Source organism: Oncorhynchus gorbuscha, linkage group LG04 (assembly GCF_021184085.1).
Source record: "Oncorhynchus gorbuscha isolate QuinsamMale2020 ecotype Even-year linkage group LG04, OgorEven_v1.0, whole genome shotgun sequence".
NCBI classification, from domain to species: domain Eukaryota; kingdom Metazoa; phylum Chordata; class Actinopteri; order Salmoniformes; family Salmonidae; genus Oncorhynchus; species Oncorhynchus gorbuscha.
This window is the reverse complement of record NC_060176.1, coordinates 86,634,219-86,655,450: the sequence shown is the minus strand read 5'-3', so window position 1 is coordinate 86,655,450 and position 21,232 is coordinate 86,634,219. Positions and strand designations below refer to the sequence as shown.

General features: G+C 45.4%; 1 protein-coding gene across 1 annotated transcript in view; it reads left to right on the top strand.

Moving 5' to 3' along the window:
* slc4a4a (solute carrier family 4 member 4a) overlaps nucleotides 1-21,232 on the top strand; it is a 533,895-nt gene that overhangs the window by 170,033 nt on the left and 342,630 nt on the right. The window contains 3 exon segments of the mRNA XM_046348253.1: nucleotides 8,024-8,176; nucleotides 10,211-10,306; nucleotides 10,933-11,009. Of these exon segments, the coding sequence (XP_046204209.1) occupies nucleotides 8,024-8,176; nucleotides 10,211-10,306; nucleotides 10,933-11,009 (326 nt within the window).

Below are 21,232 nucleotides of genomic sequence, written 5' to 3'. Positions count from 1 at the left end.
GTGGTGATCCGTCATCCACACTGATATGTCTGCCAGACATGCAGAGATGCGATTCGCCACCTGGTCATCAGAAGGGGGAAAGGAGAAGATTAATTGTGTGTCGTCTGCATAGCAATGATAAGAGAGACCATGTGAGGTTATGACAGAGCCAAGTGACTTGGTGTATAGCGAGAATAGGAGAGGGCCAAGAACAGAGCCCTGGGGGACACCAGTGGTGAGAGCGCGTGGTGAGGAGACAGATTCTCGCCACGCCACCTGGTAGGAGCGACCTGTCAGGTAGGACGCAATCCAAGCGTGGGCCGCGCCGGAGATGCCCAACTCGGAGAGGGTGGAGAGGAGGATCTGATGGTTCACAGTATCGAAGGCAGCCGATAGATCTAGAAGGATGAGAGCAGAGGAGAGAGAGTTAGCTTTAGCAGTGCGGAGCGCCTCCGTGATACAGAGGAGAGCAGTCTCAGTTGAATGACTAGTCTTGAAACCTGACTGATTTGGATCAAGAAGGTCATTCAGAGAGAGATAGCGGGAGAGCTGACCAAGGACGGCACGTTCAAGAGTTTTGGAGAGAAAAGAAAGAAGGGATACTGGTCTGTAATTGTTGACATCGGAGGGATCGAGTGTAGGTTTTTTCAGAAGGGGTGCAACTCTCACTCTCTTGAAGACGGTTTCCAATCTCTCCAAAAGAATGTGGTGATCGATGGTATCAAAAGCAGCACTAAGGTCTAGGAGCACGAGGACAGATGCAGAGCCTCGGTCCGATGCCATTAAAATGTCATTTACCACCTTCACAAGTGCCTAAACAAGTGACTTACTCCAGCCCAGTTCTAGTCCATAATACAGTTTAGTGACTTACTCCAGTCCAGTTCTAGTCCATATACAGTTTAGTGACTTACTCCAGTCCAGTTCTAGTCCATATACAGTTTAGTGACTTATTCCAGTCCAGTTCTAGTCCGTATACAGTTTAGTGACTTACTCCAGTCCAGTTCTAGTCCGTATACAGTTTAGTGACTTACTCCAGCCCAGTTCTACTCCATATACACTATACAATAATAATATATGAAATTTAACAGATACCTTTATCCCAAAGTGACTTACAGTCATGCGTGCATATGTTGCTTACGTATGGGTATTCCCAAGAATTGAACCCTCTATCCTGGCGTTGCAAGAGCCACGCTCTACCAACTGTGCTACAGAGGACCACAAATAGGGACTTACTATTTGACTGTCCATGTGCTTTACAGAACACTGAAAGGAGGTATACTTGAAAGTGGTGAGCAATTATATCTTAGGTTGATAGTTGTTCAATTGGTTTCAATAGCCATGTCTGTTGTATAAATGATATGCCCATGGATGCTTCAGGCTGCAGTCCATTGACTTGTTTCCACTGGGTCTGTTCTTTGTGATATATCTAGCTCAGTTTAGTGATGTTCTTTCAGCTTGGCCACTATAGCAGAGCAGGTTCACCGCTGAGTGCTTCTGTTCAGCACAGCAAAGAGCTTCCCCCTCTTCCCTGAATAACCCTAACCCTGAGGCCACAAGCACAGGGTCAGTCTAGTTACATTGAAACCATGCTTAGTAATGTTGTCTACAAGACTTCCTAGAGGGTAAAGCGTAAATACCAATACATTTACTGTACAAGGGAAGTGCCTAAAACACATGCCTGAATATACTGTACATGTTAAAGAATTGACTTTAATGGTTGAGTTTGAAGTACAATGGGAGAATGGAGGGGGTGATGGAGGGAGTGGGGTGGAGGGAGGGAGGGGGTGGAGGGATGGAGTGGGATGGAGGGAGGGAGGTAGAGCGATGGGGGGATGGAGGTGGAGGAATGGAGGGAGGGGGTAGAGGAATGGAGGGAGGGGGTGGATGGAGGGAGGGAGGGGGTGTAGGAATGGAGGGAGGGTGTAGAGGGATGGAGGGGGATGGAGGGAGGGTGTGGAGGGATGGGGGGATGGAGGTGGAGGAATGGAGGGAGGGGGTAGAGGAATGGAGGGAGGGGAGTGTAGGAATGGAGGGAGGGGGTGGAGGGATGGAGGTTGAGGAATGGAGGGAGGGGAGTGGAGGGATGGAGGTGGAGGAATGGAGGGAGGGGGTAGAGGAATGGAGGGAGGGAGGGAGGGCGTAGAGGAATGGAGGGAGGGGGTGTAGGAATGGAGGGAGGGGGTAGAGAGCTGGAGGGAGGGGGTGTAGAGATGGAGGGAGGGGGTAGAGGAATGGAGGGAGGGGGTGGAGGGAGGGGTGTGTAGGGTTGGAGGGAGGGGGTAGAGGGATGGAGGGAAGGGGTGGAGGGATGGGGGGAGGGGAGGAAGGGGGGTAGATGGAGGGAGGGAAGAGGAATGCCATTTACAATCTCCTCCTTAATGATGATCCCTTCCTTTCCCTTCACCTCATATCTCTCTTCGCTATGTCTCATCCTTCTTTTCCCTCCCATCTCATTGGCCCGTTGGCTCTGGACGGAGGGGAGGAGGAGGGGATGAGATGAGATGGAGAGGAAGATATATCACTTTAATTGATTTATGTGCAGTAATGCTGTGTGCTGCGCTGTGTGAGGGGATCCGGTCCCTGCTAGGAGGCCAGCTATCTGAAGGATTGGCCATTAGAGCCTGTAGCAATCAGAAAGAGCCTGGGACTGCTAACCTTGTTCAGGATTCTGACCCACTTTTTAAAAAAGACCTTAGACTGAGCTGTGAGGAGATTCCGTGACAAGACACTCTCATGTAGCACCAGGGACTGAAAACTGGCCTTCCATTTAGTTCTTAAAATAGGACAAGGTATTTCTAATCTATGAAATCAAACCAGGGACACGGAACAGGCCTTCCAATTTGCTCTTAAGATAGGACAAGGCATTTCTCATCAAGAAAGTCAAATCAACATTTTTAAAAATTGTCACATGCGCTGAATACAGCAGGTGTAGAACTTACCGTGAAATGCTGACTTACAAGCCCTTAACCAACAATGCAGTTTTAAGAAAATAGAGTTAAGAAAATACTTACAACATAAATTTAAGTTAAAAAATAATAATAATGAGGCTATATACACATTGGATGGTGGTACACCAACAGATATTGAATAGAACACATGTGTTGGGTGGTGGTACACCAACAGGTATTGAATAGAACAACCTCAATGTGTTGGGTGCTGGTACACCAACAGGTATTGAATAGAACACCCTCGATGTGTTGGGTGGTGGTACACCAACAGGTATTGAATAGAACACCCTCAATGTGTTGGGTGGTGGTACACCAACAGGTATTGAATAGAACACCCTCAATGTGTTGGGTGGTGGTACACCAACAGGTATTGAATAGAAAACCCTCAATGTGTTGGGTGGTGGTACAACAACAGGTATCGAATAGAACACGTGTTGGGTGGTGGTACACCAACTGGTCTTGAATAGAAAACCCTCAATGTGTTGGGTGGTGGTACACCAACAGGTATTGAATAGAACACCCTCAATGTGTTGGGTGGTGGTACACCAACAGGTATTGAATAGAACACATGTGTTGGGTGGTGGTACACCAACAGGTATTGAATAGAACACCCTCAATGTGTTGGGTGGTGGTTATTGAATAGAACACCATCAATGTGTTGGGTGGTGGTACACCAACAGGTATTGAATAGAACACATGTGTTGGGTGGTGGTACACCAACAGGTATTGAATAGAACACCCTCAATGTGTTGGGTGGTGGTACACCAACATGTATTGAATAGAACACGTGTTGGGTGGTGGTACAACAACAGGTCTTGAATAGAAAACCCTCAATGTGTTGGGTGGTGGTACACCAACAGGTATTGAATAGAACACCCTCAATGTGTTGGGTGGTGGTACACCAACAGGTATTGAATAGAAGTCATGTGTTGGGTGGTGGTACACCAACAGCCAACAGGTATTGAATAGAACAACCTCAATGTGTTGGGTGCTGGTACACCAACAGGTATTGAATAGAACACCCTCGATGTGTTGGGTGGTGGTACACCAACAGGTATTGAATAGAACACCCTCAATGTGTTGGGTGGTGGTACACCAACAGGTATTGAATAGAAAACCCTCAATGTGTTGGGTGGTGGTACAACAACAGGTATTGTAGAAATCAATGTGTTGGGTGGTGGTACAACAACAGGTATCGAATAGAACACGTGTTGGGTGGTGGTACACCAACAGGTATTGAATAGAACACCCTCAATGTGTTGGGTGGTGGTACACCAACAGGTATTGAATAGAACACCCTCAATGTGTTGGGTGGTGGTACACCAACAGGTATTGAATAGAACACCATCAATGTGTTGGGTGGTGGTACACCAACAGGTATTGAATAGAACACCCTCAATGTGTTGGGTGGTGGTACACCAACAGGTCTTGAATAGAAAACCCTCAATGTGTTGGGTGGTGGTACACCAACAGGTATTGAATAGAACACCCTCAATGTGTTGGGTGGTGGTACACCAACAGGTATTGCATAGAACACATGTGTTGGGTGGTGGTACACCAACAGGTATTGAATAGAACACCTTCAATGTGTTGGGTGGTGGTACACCAACAGGTATTAAATAGAACACCCTCAATGTGTTGGGTGGTGGTACACCAACAGGTCTTGAATAGAAACCCTCAATGTGTTGGGTGGTGGTACACCAACAGGTATTGAATAGAACACCCTCAATGTGTTGGGTGGTGGTACACCAACAGGTATTGAATAGAACACATGTGTTGGGTGGTGGTACAGCCAACAGGTATTGAATAGAACACATGTGTTGGGTGCTGGTACACCAACATGTATTGAATAGAACACCCTCAATGTGTTGGGTGGTGGTACACCAACAGGTATTGAATAGAACACATGTGTTGGGTGGTGGTACACCAACAGGTATTGAATAGAACACATGTGTTGGGTGGTGGTACACAACAGGTATTGAATAGAAACATGTGTTGGGTGGTGGTACACCAACAGGTATTGAATAGAACACCATCAATGTGTTGGGTGGTGGTACACCAACAGGTATTGAATAGAACACATGTGTTGGATGGTGGTACACCAACAGGTATTGAATAGAACACCCTCAATGTGTTGGGTGGTGGTACACCAACAGGTATTGAATAGAACACCCTCAATGTGTTGGGTGGTGGTACACCAACAGGTCTTGAATAGAAAACCCTCAATGTGTTGGGTGGTGGTACACCAACAGGTATTGAATAGAACACCCTCAATGTGTTGGGTGGTGGTACACCAACAGGTATTGCATAGAACACATGTGTTGGGTGGTGGTACACCAACAGGTATTGAATAGAACACCTTCAATGTGTTGGGTGGTGGTACACCAACAGGTATTAAATAGAACACCCTCAATGTGTTGGGTGGTGGTACACCAACAGGTATTGAATAGAACACCCTCAATGTGTTGGGTGGTGGTACACCAACAGTTATTGAATAGAACACCCTCAATGTGTTGGGTGGTGGTACACCAACAGGTATTGAATAGAACACATGTGTTGGGTGGTGGTACACCAACAGGTATTGAATAGAACACATGTGTTGGGTGCTGGTACACCAACATGTATTGAATAGAACACCCTCAATGTGTTGGGTGGTGGTACACCAACAGGTATTGAATAGAAGACATGTGTTGGGTGGTGGTACACCAACAGGTATTGAATAGAACACATGTGTTGGGTGGTGGTACACCAACAGGTATTGAATAGAACACATGTGTTGGGTGGTGGTACACCAACAGGTATTGAATAGAACACCATCAATGTGTTGGGTGGTGGTACACCAACAGGTATTGAATAGAACACATGTGTTGGATGGTGGTACACCAACAGGTATTGAATAGAACACCCTCAATGTGTTGGGTGGTGGTACACCAACATGTATTGAATAGAACACATGTGTTGGGTGGTGGTACACCAACAGGTATTGAATAGAACACATGTGTTGGGTGGTGGTACACCAACAGGTATTGAATAGAACACATGTGTTGGGTGGTGGTACATCAACAGGTTTTGAATAGAACACATGTGTTGGGTGCTGGTACACCAACACGTATTGAATAGAACACATGTGTTGGGTGCTGGTACACCAACACGTATTGAATAGAACACATGTGTTGGGTGGTGGTACACCAACAGGTATTGAATAGAACACCCTCAATGTGTTGGGTGGTGGTACACCAACAGGTATTGAATAGAACACCCTCAATGTGTTGGGTGGTGGTACACCAACAGGTAGTGAATAGAACACCCTCAATGTGTTGGGTGGTGGTACACCAACAGGTATTGAATAGAACACATGTGTTGGGTGGTGGTACACCAACAGGTATTGAATAGAACACCATCAATGTGTTGGGTGGTGGTACACCAACAGGTATTGAATAGAACACATGTGTTGGGTGGTGGTACACCAACAGGTATTGAATATAACACCCTCAATGTGTTGGGTGGTGGTACACCAACACGTATTGAATAGAACACATGTGTTGGGTGGTGGTACACCAACAGGTATTGAATATAACACCCTCAATGTGTTGGGTGGTGGTACACCAACAGGTATTGAATAGAACACCCTCAATGTGTTGGGTGGTGGTACACCAACAGGTATTGAATAGAACACCCTCAATGTGTTGGGTGGTGGTACACCAACAGGTATTGAATAGAACACCCTCAATGTGTTGGGTGGTGGTACACCAACAGGTATTGAATAGAACACATGTGTTGGGTGGTGGTACACCAACAGGTATTGAATAGAACACCATCAATGTGTTGGGTGGTGGTACACCAACAGGTATTGAATAGAACACCCTCAATGTGTTGGGTGGTGGTACACCAACAGGTATTGAATAGAACACCATCAATGTGTTGGATGGTGGTACACCAACAGGTATTGAATAGAACACCCTCAATGTGTTGGGTGGTGGTACACCAACAGGTATTGAATAGAACACATGTGTTGGGTGGTGGTACACCAACAGGTATTGAATAGAACACCATCAATGTGTTGGGTGGATGTCCGTCCTTTCTGACTGTTGTCTTTCTATGTTTGTTTCCAGTCTGTTGGTCAAACTAGATGTCTCTCTCTCTCTCTGATAGTGAATCGTTTTGGACAACATACTGGTAGTGTCTTGGCATAGTTTTAAATCTGCTTTACAGTTACTCTAACTATATACATCAAATTTCAATCAAATTCAGTCACAGAGTCACAGTGATGTCATGGACACTGTATTGTCGTCGATATTGTCGTTGATGTTACAAAGTATAAATACAAAGCATTACATCAGCAGCCAGGTTGTCCTATTAGCATACCTGCAGATAAATCCATCTGTTGAAAAAATATATTTAGGATATGTCTACGTAGCATGCCAGACAACTGAAAGTAACTCCACCCCCCCATCTCTCTCTCCGTCTTCCTCTGCTCCTCCATCCCTCCATCTCTCTCTCCGTCTTCCTCTGGTCCTCCATCTCTCCATCTCTCTCTCCGTCTTCCTCTGCTCCTCCATCCCTCCATCTCTCTCTCTGTCTTCCTCTGCTCCTCCATCCCTCCATCTCTCTCTCCGTCTTCCTCTGCTCCTCCATCCCTCCATCTCTCTCTCCGTCTTCCTCTGCTCCTCCATCCCTCCATCTCTCTCTCCGTCTTCCTCTGCTCCTCCATCCCTCCATCTCTCTCTCCGTCTTCCTCTGCTCCTCCATCCCTCCATCTCTCTCCATCTTCCTCTGCTCCTCCATCCCTCCATCTTCCTCTGCTCCTCCATCCCATCCTCTCTCTCTGTCTCCATCTTCCTCTGCTCCTCCATCCCTCCATCTCTCTCTTAATCTCCCTCTGCTCCTCCATCCCTCCATCTCTCTCTGTCTCCATCTTCCTCTGCTCCTCCATCCCTCCATCTTCCTTTGCTCCTCCATCCCTCCATCTCTCTCTGGCTCTATCTTCCTCTGCTCCACCATCCCTCCATCTCTCTCTGTCTCCATCTTCCTCTGCTCCTCCTTCCCTCCATATTCCTCTCCTCCTCCATCCCTCCATCTCACTCTGTCTCTAACAGAGTTTATCACAAACAGCCAGATAGAGAGCGGTCTGCTGAAGGCGGAGCTAAAGGACAAGGTGACGTACACATTGCTACGGAAACATCGACACCAGACAAAGAAGTCCAACCTGCGCTCGCTAGCTGACATCGGCAAGACGGTCTCCAGTGCAAGTAGGCTCTTTACCAAGCTGGATAACGCTATTACAGGTGCCAGTTTGGTGCTGTGTCTTTACCAACCTGGATAACGCTATTACAGGTGCCAGTTTGGTGCTGTGTCTTTACCAACCTGGATAACGCTATTACAGGTGCCAGTTTGGTGCTGTGTCTTTACCAACCTGGATAACGCTATTACAGGTGCCAGTTTGGTGCTGTGTCTTTACCAACCTGGATAACGCTATTACAGGTGCCAGTTTGGTGCTGTGTCTTTACCAACCTGGATAATGCTATTACAGGTGCCAGTTTGGTGCTGTGTCTTTACCAACCTGGATAATGCTGTTACAGGTGTCACCTTTAATCTGCCATGTTTTTTATCATTTCCCCCATCAATGTTAGGCATCAATATTTTGGAAAATATCTTGTTTTTGGTGTCTGTGTTCTAGACACAGGTTTCTTTTATTTATTGTGAAAAGTTTGGTGGACAGACGGACAGTGTAGAGTTCTATCAGTGAACCTTTACTGCCCCCTCCATTAGCACACATCACCTTTAAGAGAAGAGTTGAGATTCCTGGACAGAGGGGTCCACCCATACATGGCATTAGGAAACATTCCACATGTTAGTTAGATGTGAAAACATGTGATTGGTTGATTCTGTGGAGTAAATGAAGATAGTTGTTGGACATGTAGGACCAGATTGGTTGATTCTGTAGAGTAAATGAAGATAGCTGTTGTACATGTAGGACCAGATTGGTTGATTCTGTAGAGTAAATGAAGATAGCTGTTGTACATGTAGGACCAGATTGGTTGATTCTGTAGAGTAAATGAAGATAGCTGTTGGACATGTAGGACCAGATTGGTTGATTCTGTAGAGTAAATGAAGATAGCTGTTGGACATGTAGGACCAGATTGGTTGATTCTGTAGAGTAAATGAAGATAGTTGTTGGACATGTAGGACCAGATTGGTTGATTCTGTAGAGTAAATGAAGATAGCTGTTGTACATGTAGGACCAGATTGGTTGATTCTGTAGAGTAAATGAAGATAGCTGTTGGACATGTAGGACCAGATTGGTTGATTCTGTAGAGTAAATGAAGATAGCTGTTGGACATGTAGGACCAGATTGGTTGATTCTGTAGAGTAAATGAAGATAGTTGTTGGACATGTATCAAATCAAATCATCAAATCAGGCTGTTCTGGAGTTGAACTTTTCATTTAATTTTTCATTGCTGTAAAATCATAACACTGAATTCATCATCACACACAGATGTTTGTTTGATTATATTAATCAATGATGAATCAAATAAATAAATGTTTGGAACAGATTTCATGGTATTTAACATGGAAGGTGATCAGTTGCCCAGGTCAGCTTGGGTCTGTAAATAATCATTTATTACCTGCTCTGACATTTATGACAATGATTGGTTAATGGAACATGGAAGTCATCGATCTGTATTATTGATATGTTGTTGTAGTAGTGAAAAGGACATTTTAATTATTTGGTAGAATTTTTCACATCGATTTGTGTGTCATCTAGCTTTGGATTTCAATAAAATACACTATATAATACCAGGTTGGTTTCACAGTAACTTTATACAGTTACTGCTAACATCACCCCCAAGTTCTCCTGACAAGGATACTTGTCCATGAGATTAAGCATTTATATAATGTAGCAAAAATGACTAACTCATTTTTGACCAAATGAGCAGTTACTGCCTTTTGTTTGGTAGGTCAGTATTGTGGTCTAACATTACAGATCCAATGTAACTAAGTCTGTCCAACCCGAAACTGTGTTCTTTCCAGATAACCATCTTTCAGTTTGCTTCACCAGTTAATCTATCACATCCTGTTCTATCTGCTTCTCTTTTAACCCTACCCTTACTCATTTGATTCTGTCTAACTAACACTGTATAATTCCACTGCATCTGTCTGTCTAACTAACACTTGCCCTTTGATTAATCCACTATTTTTCTCCCTCCTTCTTTCTTTCCTTTCTTCCATTCCTCCTGCTCCCTCTACTTCTGTCTTCCGCGGGTTGGGTTCTGCCATTTAAGCCCGTAGTCCGCTTGAAAACTCAGTGCCTTGTCTAACAGTCCGTGCCTCAATGGAGGAGCTGCAGACCCAACGAAGCCCCAGCATGGACTGGCTTAGTAAGTCATGCTACTGTATTGTAGATCTCCAGCATCATAGACTGGCCAAGTATGTTCTCATAAGAATTCTGGAACTACTGTTGGTCCATAGAGCCAAACAACCAGCTGTCCCCTTTCCCCCACTGTATCCTATCACACAGAAGTTATTTTCTTTCATGAGGAATCTGCCTCATTAGGCCAGAATAGAACCGCTTATCTGTCCTCCATGATAGATCTTCGATGACTGGAATTCAATTCTGACAGTTGTCATCCAAATTTAGTCCATTCTACCCAGTCCACACTTCAGTATACTTAGTCCACACAGATTAACACCAAGTTTGAATGTTATTCACACCCTACTTTTTGAGAAGGAATTTTTCCCCAGTGACAACATAGAAAATGCCATTTTCCTCTGGGTGCATCAAATGGACTGTCCCCCTCTATCTATCCAGAGGAATGAGGTAACAACCTGTTGAATCACTACAGTGGCATCAGATTTATGTTCACAGATGTATTGCCTTCAGCAGTATCTCCACCCTGAAATGTGAAGTGCAGGCTGGTACACTGTGTGTTTTGCTGTCTCCATTCAGTCCAGTCTTTAACAGCAGAGTAGGTTGTTAACCTTCAAGGCTGTTGTTCACTCATAGGCAGTCCAGCCACCACACATCGGAACCTGGCCTCAAGCAGCATGAACGACATCTCCGACAAACCAGAGAAAGACCAGGTGAGTGTCCATTGGTTGACCTCTCCGTTCAATGTTCCAAAGAAGTGTCAGTAACTGTGTTCTTTAGAGAATGTTAGCTGTTTAAACTTCAATAATTACTGGACCTAGTTACCTAGGGAGAAACCAGCTAGGTTTCCATCCAATTGGCAACATATTTTCATGTGAATATTCTAAAAACTGCATAGAGAAAATATTTTCAACTCTACCGATGGTTATGTCATAAATACTATTGTGTTAAATAGCAACTGTGCCCACTCTGGTCTTGGCACGTGCTCTCTAGCCAACAGCTGGCAGATAGTGCAGGTAGGCTAGCCTACATGATGGGATTATTATGGATAAGAGAGAGAATATTTGTATTTGTCTAACGGCATTTAAGCATCAATCATCATGTCACCAGATTAAGACCCTTAATATTTATTGGAAAGGAGCATCAAGCTCATCACAGTGCACTTTCACCACCATGTGAAGTTCATCATCATTTATTTAATCTGTATCCTAATAAACTGCATGCTTTCCCGGGGTCGTAGTGGGAGGACTACACAACATGTCATCATGACTCAGATGGTTATTATAACAATATTTGTGTTTCCACCCAGCCATTTCTCATTTTATACATTTTAAATACACACAAAGATCCTTCCATGTCGAATAATCAAATTGTCTGTGTAAATTTCTGAAATTTGACTGACATTTCCTGTTTTCATAAGCCTGGTTGTGGATTGTTTTATGTCTCACTTAATTAATCCGCATAAAATGGTTGGATAGAAACCTGGTTATTGATATGAAATATATATTTAATAGTCAGTGGTTTAGTGTGTCACTGAAGCATAGTGACACAATGTTAGTACAATTTCTGCTGTCTTGCTGATCCCTGTCTGCCTGCTCTATGCACTGTGGTCTGCGTTATCTGACCAGCCATTGGAACTTTTCCACTGGCTCACTGTAGCTACAGTCCAGGAAGGATAACAGGGTTAGCTACAGTATAGAAAAGCTAACAGCGTTAGCTATAGACCAGGAAGGCTAACATGGTTAGCTACAGTATAGAAAAGCTAACAGCGTTAGCTACAGGGTTAGCTATAGTCCAGGAAGGCTAACATGGTTAGCTACAGTATAGAAAAGCTAACAACGTTAGCTACAGGGTTAGCTATAGACCAGGAAGGCTAACATGGTTAGCTACAGTATAGAAAAGCTAACAGCGTTAGCTACAGGGTTAGCTATAGACCAGGAAGGCTAACATGGTTAGCTACAGTATAGAAAAGCTAACAGCGTTAGCTACAGAGTTAGCTATAGACCTGGAAGGCTAACATGGTTAGCTACAGTATAGAAAAGCTAACAGCGTTAGCTACAGGGTTAGCTATAGTCCAGGAAGGCTAAAAGGGTAAACCACTATGTGCTTGCCTTATGGGTGATTATGATTGTCCAAAGTAAATCGACCAAGCTGCATTGTCCTCCTCCAACCCTAACCCACCAAGGTGCATGGCCCTCCAACCCTAATCCACCAAGGTGCATGGCCCTCCTCCAACCCTAACCCACCAAGGTGCATGGCCCTCCAATCCTAACCCACCAAGGTGCATGGCCCTCCTCCAACCCTAACCCACCAAGGTGCATGGCCCTCCAACATTAACCCACCAAGGTACATGGCCCTCCAACCCTAACCCACCAAGGTGCATGGCCCTCCTCCAACCCTAACCCACCAAGGTGCATGGCCCTCCAATCCTAACCCACCAAGGTGCATGGCCCTCCTCCAACCCTAACCCACCAAGGTGCATGGCCCTCCAACCCTAACCCACCAAGGTGCATGGCCCTCCTCCAACCCTAACCCACCAAGGTGCATGGCCCTCCAACCCTAACCCACCAAGGTGCATGGCCCTCCAACCCTAACCCACCAAGGTGCATGGCCCTCCAACCCTAACCCACCAAGGTGCATGGCCCTCCAACCCTAACCCAGCAAGGTGCATGGCCCTCCAACCCTAACCCACCAAGGTGCATGGCCCTCCAATCCTAACCCACCAAGGTGCATGGCCCTCCTATAACCCTAACGCACCAAGGTGCATGGCCCTCCTCCAACCCTAACCCAAAAAGGTGCATGACCCTCCTCCAACCCTAACCCACCACGGTGCATGGCCCTCCTCCAACCCTAACCCACCAAGGTACATGGCCCTCCTATAACCCTAACCCACCAAGGTGCATGGCCTTCCTATAACCCTAACCCACCAAGGTACATGGCCCTCCTCCAACCCTAACCCACCAAGGTGCATGGCCCTCCTCCAACCCTAACCCAAAAAGGTGCATGGCCCTCCTCCAATCCTAACCCACCAAGGTACATGGCCCTCCTATAACCCTAACCCACCAAGGTGCATGGCCCTCCTATAACCCTAACCCACCAAGGTACATGGCCCTCCTCCAACCCTAACCCACCAAGGTACATGGCCCTCCTATAACCCTAACCCACCAAGGTGCATGGCCCTCATATAACCCTAACCCACCAAGGTGCATGGCCCTCCTCCAACCCTAACCCACCACATGGCCCTCCTCCAACCCTAACCCACCACGGTGCATGGCCCTCTTCCAACCGTAATTCAGCAAGGTGCATGGCCCTCCTCCACCCCTAACCCACCACGGTGCATGGCCCTCCTTCATTCAGTCTGGTTCAGCCCTAATCAGTTCAGTCATTCATTCTTGCTCACTCCAATTCAGTTCAGTTGAGTCATTCATTCTGGTGCTCTCCAACTAAGTTCAGTTGAATCATTCAGCCCAAATCAGTTCAGTTGAATAATTTAGTCTGGTTAATATATAATATAATAATATATGCCATTTAACAGACGCTTTTATCCAAAGCAACTTACAGTCATGTGTGCATACATTCTACGTATGGGTGGTCCCGGGGATCGAACCCACTACCCTGGCGTTACAAGCGCCATGCTCTACCAACTGAGCTACAGAAGGACCAAATAGTTTCAGTTGAATCATTCATTCTGGTGCTGTTACGCATGGTTGAGCAGGTGAACCCAGGTACAGGCTCAGGTGGGGAGACAGGGATAAGGTATTTATTGAACAGCTGTGGTGCAGGCCAAGGGAAGCTCAGGTGGGTAGTAGGGAACCAGGAACTGAGGCTGAGGCAAGGGGAGTAGGGGCAGGGTAAGCAGGTCTGGAGCAGAATCCATGGAAGCAGTAGAGCGGGGCTCCAGGACAGGGAAGCAGGACTCACGAGACGAGTGACTGGAGCCCGGGACCAGAGTCAGTACTGATGGAACTGTAGCGGAGAGAAAATCAGTGTCGGGCTAGGGAAAAACAGGCACAACAAGATCTATGCAGGAACAAACGGCTTGAAACACAGACTGACTGAGCAGATGCTACTATTTGGCAGCATGGAAGTGGCAGGGCTTTTGTAGAGGTCTTGATTATGGAACAGATTGCAGCTGGTTGGGATCTTCTCTGCCTCCAGCACACCTGTTGCCACTCACACAATTACATACACCCACTCAGAGAGAGAGACGGAGAGAGCACTGGCAGCAGGTTAGGGAGACATAGGATGAGAAGTAGAGGGCTTGGCAGGAGCAGATGTAACAGGTGCTGTCCAACTCAATTCATTTTAGTTATTCAGTCTAGTTCAATCCAACTCAGTTCAGTAAAATTATTATGTTAATTTCAGTCCTAATCCATTCAGTCAGTGTAGTTAAGTCTAACTCAGCTCAGTTTAGTATTAAATATTTGGTATCTTATTAGGATCCCAATTCTCTTCCTGGGGTCCAAACAGGAAACAAAACACAATAAATAAAATACATAACACTACATAATACAATGCAAAATATAATACAAAATACATAAAAATGTGTCTCTTAACAGTCCGTCATGCCATAAGGTGTTATTTTATCCCTTTTTTATCTGGTTGTGCTGCCAGCTTATTAAGTTTCATGGGGTGGCAGAGAGTTCCATGTAGTCCAACTCAGTTCAGTTAAATTATTCAGTCAGTGTCACGCCCTGACCTTAGAGATCCTTATTATTCTCTATGCTTGGTTAGGTCAGGGTGTGACTCGGGGAAATTCTACTTTTTCTTTTTCTTTGTTTTTGGCCGAGTGTGGTTCCCAATCTGAGGCAGCTGGCTATCGTTGTCTCTAATTGGGGATCATACTTAGGCAGCCCTTTTTCCCACCATTAGATTGTATGATCTTGTTTTCTGGTTAGTTACTGTTGCCTGACAGTACTGTGCGTTTTCTTATTTTGTTTGAGTGGTTTTTTAACTTAAAATCATGAACACTTTCCACGCTGCGCCTTGGTAATATAATAATAATAATATATGCCATTTAGCAGACGCTTTTATCCAAAGCGACTTACAGTCATGTGTGCATACATTCTACGTATGGGTGGTCCCGGGAATCGAACCCACTACCCTGGCGTTACAAGCGCCATGCTCTACCAACTGAGCTACAGAAGGACCACGGTCAACTCGTTCTACCACCAACGAAAGCCGTTACAGTCAGGTTCAGTCCTGATCAGTTCAGTTAAATCATTCATTTTTTTCCCCGGTTCAACTCAGTTCAGTTTAATCATTCATTATGTCTCAGGCCAATTCAGTTCAGTCATTCATCTATTTCAGTCCAGCTCAGTTCAGTTCAGTTGAGTCATTCCCCCTGAAATCAAGGCAAGCTCATCTAATATTCCACTGGCTTTCTTTCCATCTGAGAGAAACTGATAAGGACATTTCACATCATTTATGTAGACAACCAATCTGATAAGGACAGTCTTTCTCACACTTCCTCTCTCGAATTTAGTCACTTGTAAAGTGTTCTGTTGGCTCAGTGTGGAGCAGGAGGGGACTTTACACTTCATGTCTCAACTGGAATGTTCAGGAAGTGATATAAGTGTAGAGGTTCTGTCAGTGTAGTGTGTTCTATGTTCCTTCAGTGTGGTGTGTTCTATGTTCTGTCAGTGTAGTGTGTCCTATGTTCTGTCAATGTAGTATGTTCTGTCATTGTAGTGTGTTCTGTGTTCTGTCATTGTATTGTGTTCTATGTTCTGTCAGTGTAGTGTGTTCTATGTTCCTTCAGTGTAGTGTGTTCTATGTTCTGTCAGTGTGCTGTGTTCTATGTTCTGTCAGTGTAGTGTGTTCTATGTTCTGTCATTGTAGTGTGTTCTATGTTCTGTCATTGTAGTGTGTTCTATGTTCTGTCATTGTAGTGTGTTCTATGTTCTGTCATTGTAGTGTGTTCTATGTTCTGTCAGTGTAGTGTGTTCTATGTTCTGTAATTGTAGTGTGTTCTATGTTCTGTCATTGTAGTGTGTTCTATGTTCTGTCATTGTAGTGTGTTCTATGTTCTGTCATTGTAGTGTGTTCTATGTTCTGTCAGTGTACTGGGTTCTATATTCTGTCAGTGTAGTGTGTTCTATGTTCTGTCATTGTAGTGTGTTCTATGTTCTGTCAGTGTACTGGGTTCTATGTTCTGTCATTGTAGTGTGTTCTATGTTCTGTCAGTGTACTGGGTTCTATATTCTGTCAGTGTAGTGTGTTCTATGTTCTGTCATTGTAGTGTGTTCTATGTTCTGTCATTGTAGTGTGTTCTATGTTCTGTCATTGTAGTGTGTTCTATGTTCTGTCATTCTGTCAGTGTGTTCTATGTTCTGTCAGTGTGTTCTATGTAGTGTGTTCTATGTTCTGTCATTGTAGTGTGTTCTATGTTCTGTCATTGTATGTTCTGTGTGTTCTATGTTCTGTCTGTCAGTGTACTGGGTTCTATATTCTGTCAGTTCTATGTGCAGTGTGTTCTATGTTCCTTCTGTCAGTGTAGTGTGTTCTATGTTCTGTCAATGTAGTATGTTCTGTCAGTGTGTTCTGTGTTCTGTCATTGTGTGTTCTATGTTCCTTCAGTGTAGTCTGTTCTTTATTCTGGTAGTGTAGAGGTTTATTGTTCTGTCTGTGCAGTATGTGTCCTATGTTCAGTCAGTGTGGCAGTTATATGTTCAGTCAGTGTGGCAGTTATATGTTCTGTCAATGTGGCAGTTATATGTTCAGTCAGTGTAGAGGTTCTATGTTCTGTCAGTGTAGTGGGTTCTATGTTCTGTCAGTGTACTGGGTTCTATGTTCTGTCAGTGTAGTGGGTTCTATGTTCTGTCAGTGTAGTGGGTTCTATGTTCTGTCAGTGTACTGGGTTCTATGTTCTGTCAGTGTACTGGGTTCTATGTTCTGTCAGTGTAGTGGGTTCTATGTTCTGTCAGTGTACTGGGTTCTATTGTGTAGTGTGGTTCTATGTTCTGTCAGTGTACTGGGTTCTATATTCTGTCAGTGTACTGGGTTCTATGTTCTGTCAGTGCAGTGTGTGTCCTATGTTCAGTCAGTGTGGCAGTTATATGTTCAGTCAGTGTGGCAGTTATATGTTCAGTCAGTGTGGCAGTTATATGTTCAGTCAGTGTGGCAGTTATATGTTCTGTCAATGTAGAGGTTCTATGTTCTGCCAGTGTAGTTTGTTTTACGTTCTTTCAGTGTAGTGTTTTCTGTCAATGTAGAGATGTTGTGTTCTGTCATTGCCCACATCTGTCAGCAGGAAGTGGCCTGTACTCCTGGGAATAGGAAATGGGGTTGGTAATCTAACAGTCGTTGCTTTGTGACAGATTGATTCAGAGGCAGATTGGTGGGTGAGAGGAGGGGGGCGGATCATGTTGGATATCTCTGCTGCTCCCTGGGGTATGACTTTGGGATCTCTGCCTGCCTGCCTGCCTGCCTGCCTGCCTGCCTGCTTGCTTGCTGACCCGCCCGCCCTAGACAAATAGGCCGTCCAGATTTGACTTGGATACTTTTGGTTTTACTTTCTCACCCTGCTGACCTACAGTGTCATTACATTGTTGTTATTCTAATAGGGAGGGTGGATAGTACTAGGAGTATATTTGAACCACAGAGAATTTGAAATGGTTTTCTGTGGCATGAATTTGGCCAGAGGGTTGAATCTGTCCAATGGGTTGACTTCTGTTTCAGAGTTGGCTGTCTTTCTGTCCAATGGGTTGACTTCTGTTTCAGAGTTGGTTGTCTTTCTGTCCAATGGGTTGACTTCTGTTTCAGAGTTGGTTGTCTTTCTGTCCAATGGGTAAACTTGTGTTTTATAGTTGGTTGACTTTGATGTCTCCTTCTCCTTGACTGCTGTTCACGTCACAGTCTGGCTAATTTTTTATCTGAAAACTAAACTGTATTAGATGCACTTAGATTCACTGAATGTCTATTCTGAAAGTCTATTGGGTGAAATTTAATGCACAGACAGTCTGACAGGTGTTCTCTGATCTCAGATCATCTGATCTGACATGATGTTCATGTCTGCTAGACAGTCTGACAGGTGTTCTCTGATCTCAGATCATCTGATCTGACATGATGTTCATGTCTGCTAGACAGTCTGACAGGTGTTCTCTGATCTCAGATCACACTAGTCTCCCTCAGAGAGTTAACCTTGCGTTAGAGTCAGATGTTTAATTTTATATAACTGCCGTAATGTAGCTGGACACCAGGAAGAGTAGCTGCTGTCTTGGCAGGAACTAATGTGTTCTGCCAGTGTAGATTATTTTACATGTGGACAGGGCAGCTGTAGGACGGGACATGTGGACAGATCAGCTACGTTACAGGACATGTGGACAGGTCAGCTACGTTACAGGACATGTGGACAGGTCAGCAGTAGGACGGGACATGTGGACAAATCAGCTACGTTACAGGACATGTGGACAAATCAGTTACGGTACAGGACATGTGGACAGGTCAGCTGTAGGACGGGACATGTGGACAGATCAGCTGTAGGACAGGGCATTTGGACAGGTCAGCTACGGTACAGGACATGTCAACAGGTCAGCTGTAGGACGGGGCATGTGGACAGATCAGCTGTAGGACGGGGCATTTGGAAAGGTCAGCTACGGTACAGGACATGTCAACAGGTCAGCTGTAGGACGGGGCATGTGGACAGATCAGCTGTAGGACGGGGCATTTGGACAGGTCAGCTACGGTACAGGATATGTGGACAGATCAGCTACGGTACAGGATATGTGGACAGATCAGCTATAGAGCAGCTATATGCCATCTCTAGGACAGGGCATGTGGACAGGTCAGCTATAGAGCAGCTATATGCCATCTCTAGGACAGGGCATGAGGACAGGTCAGCTATAGAGCAGCTATATGCCATCTCTAGGACAGGGCATGTGGACAGGTCAGCTATAGAGCAGCTATATGCCATCTATGGGACAGGGCATGTGGACAGGTCAGCTATAGAGCAGCTATATGTCATCTATGAGACAGGGCATGGGGACAGGTCAGCTATAGAGCAGCTATATGTCATCTATGGGACAGGGCATGTGGACAGGTCAGCTATAGAGCAGCTATATGCCATCTATGGGACAGGGCATGTGGACAGGTCAGCTATAGAGCAGCTATATGTCATCTATGAGACAGGGCATGGGGACAGGTCAGCTATAGAGCAGCTATATGTCATCTATGGGACAGGGCATGTGGACAGGTCAGCTATAGAGCAGCTATATGTCATCTATGAGACAGGGCATGGGGACAGGTCAGCTATAGAGCAGCTATATGTCATCTATGGGACAGGGCATGTGGACAGGTCAGCTATAGAGCAGCTATATGTCATCTATGAGACAGGGCATGGGGACAGGTCAGCGATATTGAGAAGCTATATGCCATCTCTAGGACAGGGTATGTGGACAGGTCAGCTATAGAGCAGCTATATGCCATCTCTAGGACAGGGCATGTGGACAGGTCAGCTATAGAGCAGCTATATGCCATCTCTAGGACAGGGCATGGGGACAGGTCAGCTATAGAGCAGCTATATGCCATCTCAACTGCAGGGCATGCGGACAGGTCAGCTATAGAGCAGCTATATGCCATCTATAGGACAGGGCATGGGGACAGGTCAGCTATAGAGCAGCTATATGCCATCTCTAGGACAGGAAATGTTGATAGATCAGCTATTGAACAGGGCATGTGGACAGTTCAACTGAAGGTCATCTATAGGACAGAACATGTGGATAGATCAGCTATGGAATAGGACTTGAGGACAGGTCAGGACATGTGGATAGATCAGCTATGGAATAGGACTTGAGGACAGGTCAGGACATGTGAATAGATCAGCTATGGAACAGGACTTGAGGACAGGTCAGGACATGTGGATAGATCAGCTATGGAACAGGACTTGAGGACAGGTCAGGACATGTGGATAGATCAGCTATGGAACATGACTTGTGGACAGGTCAGGACATGTGGATAGATCAGCTATGGAATAGGACTTGAGGACAGGTCAGGACATGTGGATAGATCAGCTATGGAACAGGACTTGAGGACAGGTCAGGACATGTGGATAGATCAGCTATGGAACAGGACTTGTGGACAGGTCAGGACATGTGGATAGATCAGCTATGGAATAGGACTTGAGGACAGGTCAGGACATGTGAATAGATCAGCTATGGAACATGGCTTGTGGCAGGACAGGACATGTGGACAGGTCAGCTATAGGACAGGACATGTGGACAGGTCAGTTATAGGACAGGACTTGTGGACAGGTCAGCTATAGGACAGGACTTGTGGATAGGTCAGATATGGAACAGGACCTGTGCCAGGTCAGGTTTAGGTCAGGTTTAGGACAGGACAGGTCGTCAGTTCAAATATTGGAAAGGACTTGTGGCCAGATCAGCTATAGGATGGGACTTGTGAAAAGGTCATCTATTGAACACTACTTGTGGACAGGTCATCTATAGGACAGGACAGGTAAATACATCGGCTATTGAACAGTACTTGTGGACAGGTCAGCTATAGGACAGGACATGTGAGTACAGGGCACATTATCAGTTCAGCTATTGGAGAAGACTTGTGGCCAAATCAGCTGTAGGACATGTGTCCACATCAGCTATAGGTCAGGACTTGTGGACAGGTCAGCTATAGGTCAGGACTTGTGGACAGGTCAGCTATAGGTTAGAATTGTGAACAGGTCAGCTATAGGTCAGGACATGTGGACAGGTCAGCTATAGGTCAGGACATGTGGCCAGGTCAGCTGTAGGTCAGGACTTGTGGACAGGTCAGCTATAGGTCAGGACTTGTGGACAGGTCAGCTATAGAGCAGCTATATGTCATCTATAGGACAGGGCATGTGGACAGGTCAGCTATAGAGCAGCTATATGCCATCTATAGGACAGGGCATGTGGACAGGTCAGCTATAGAGCAGCTATATGTCATCTATGGGACAGGGCAT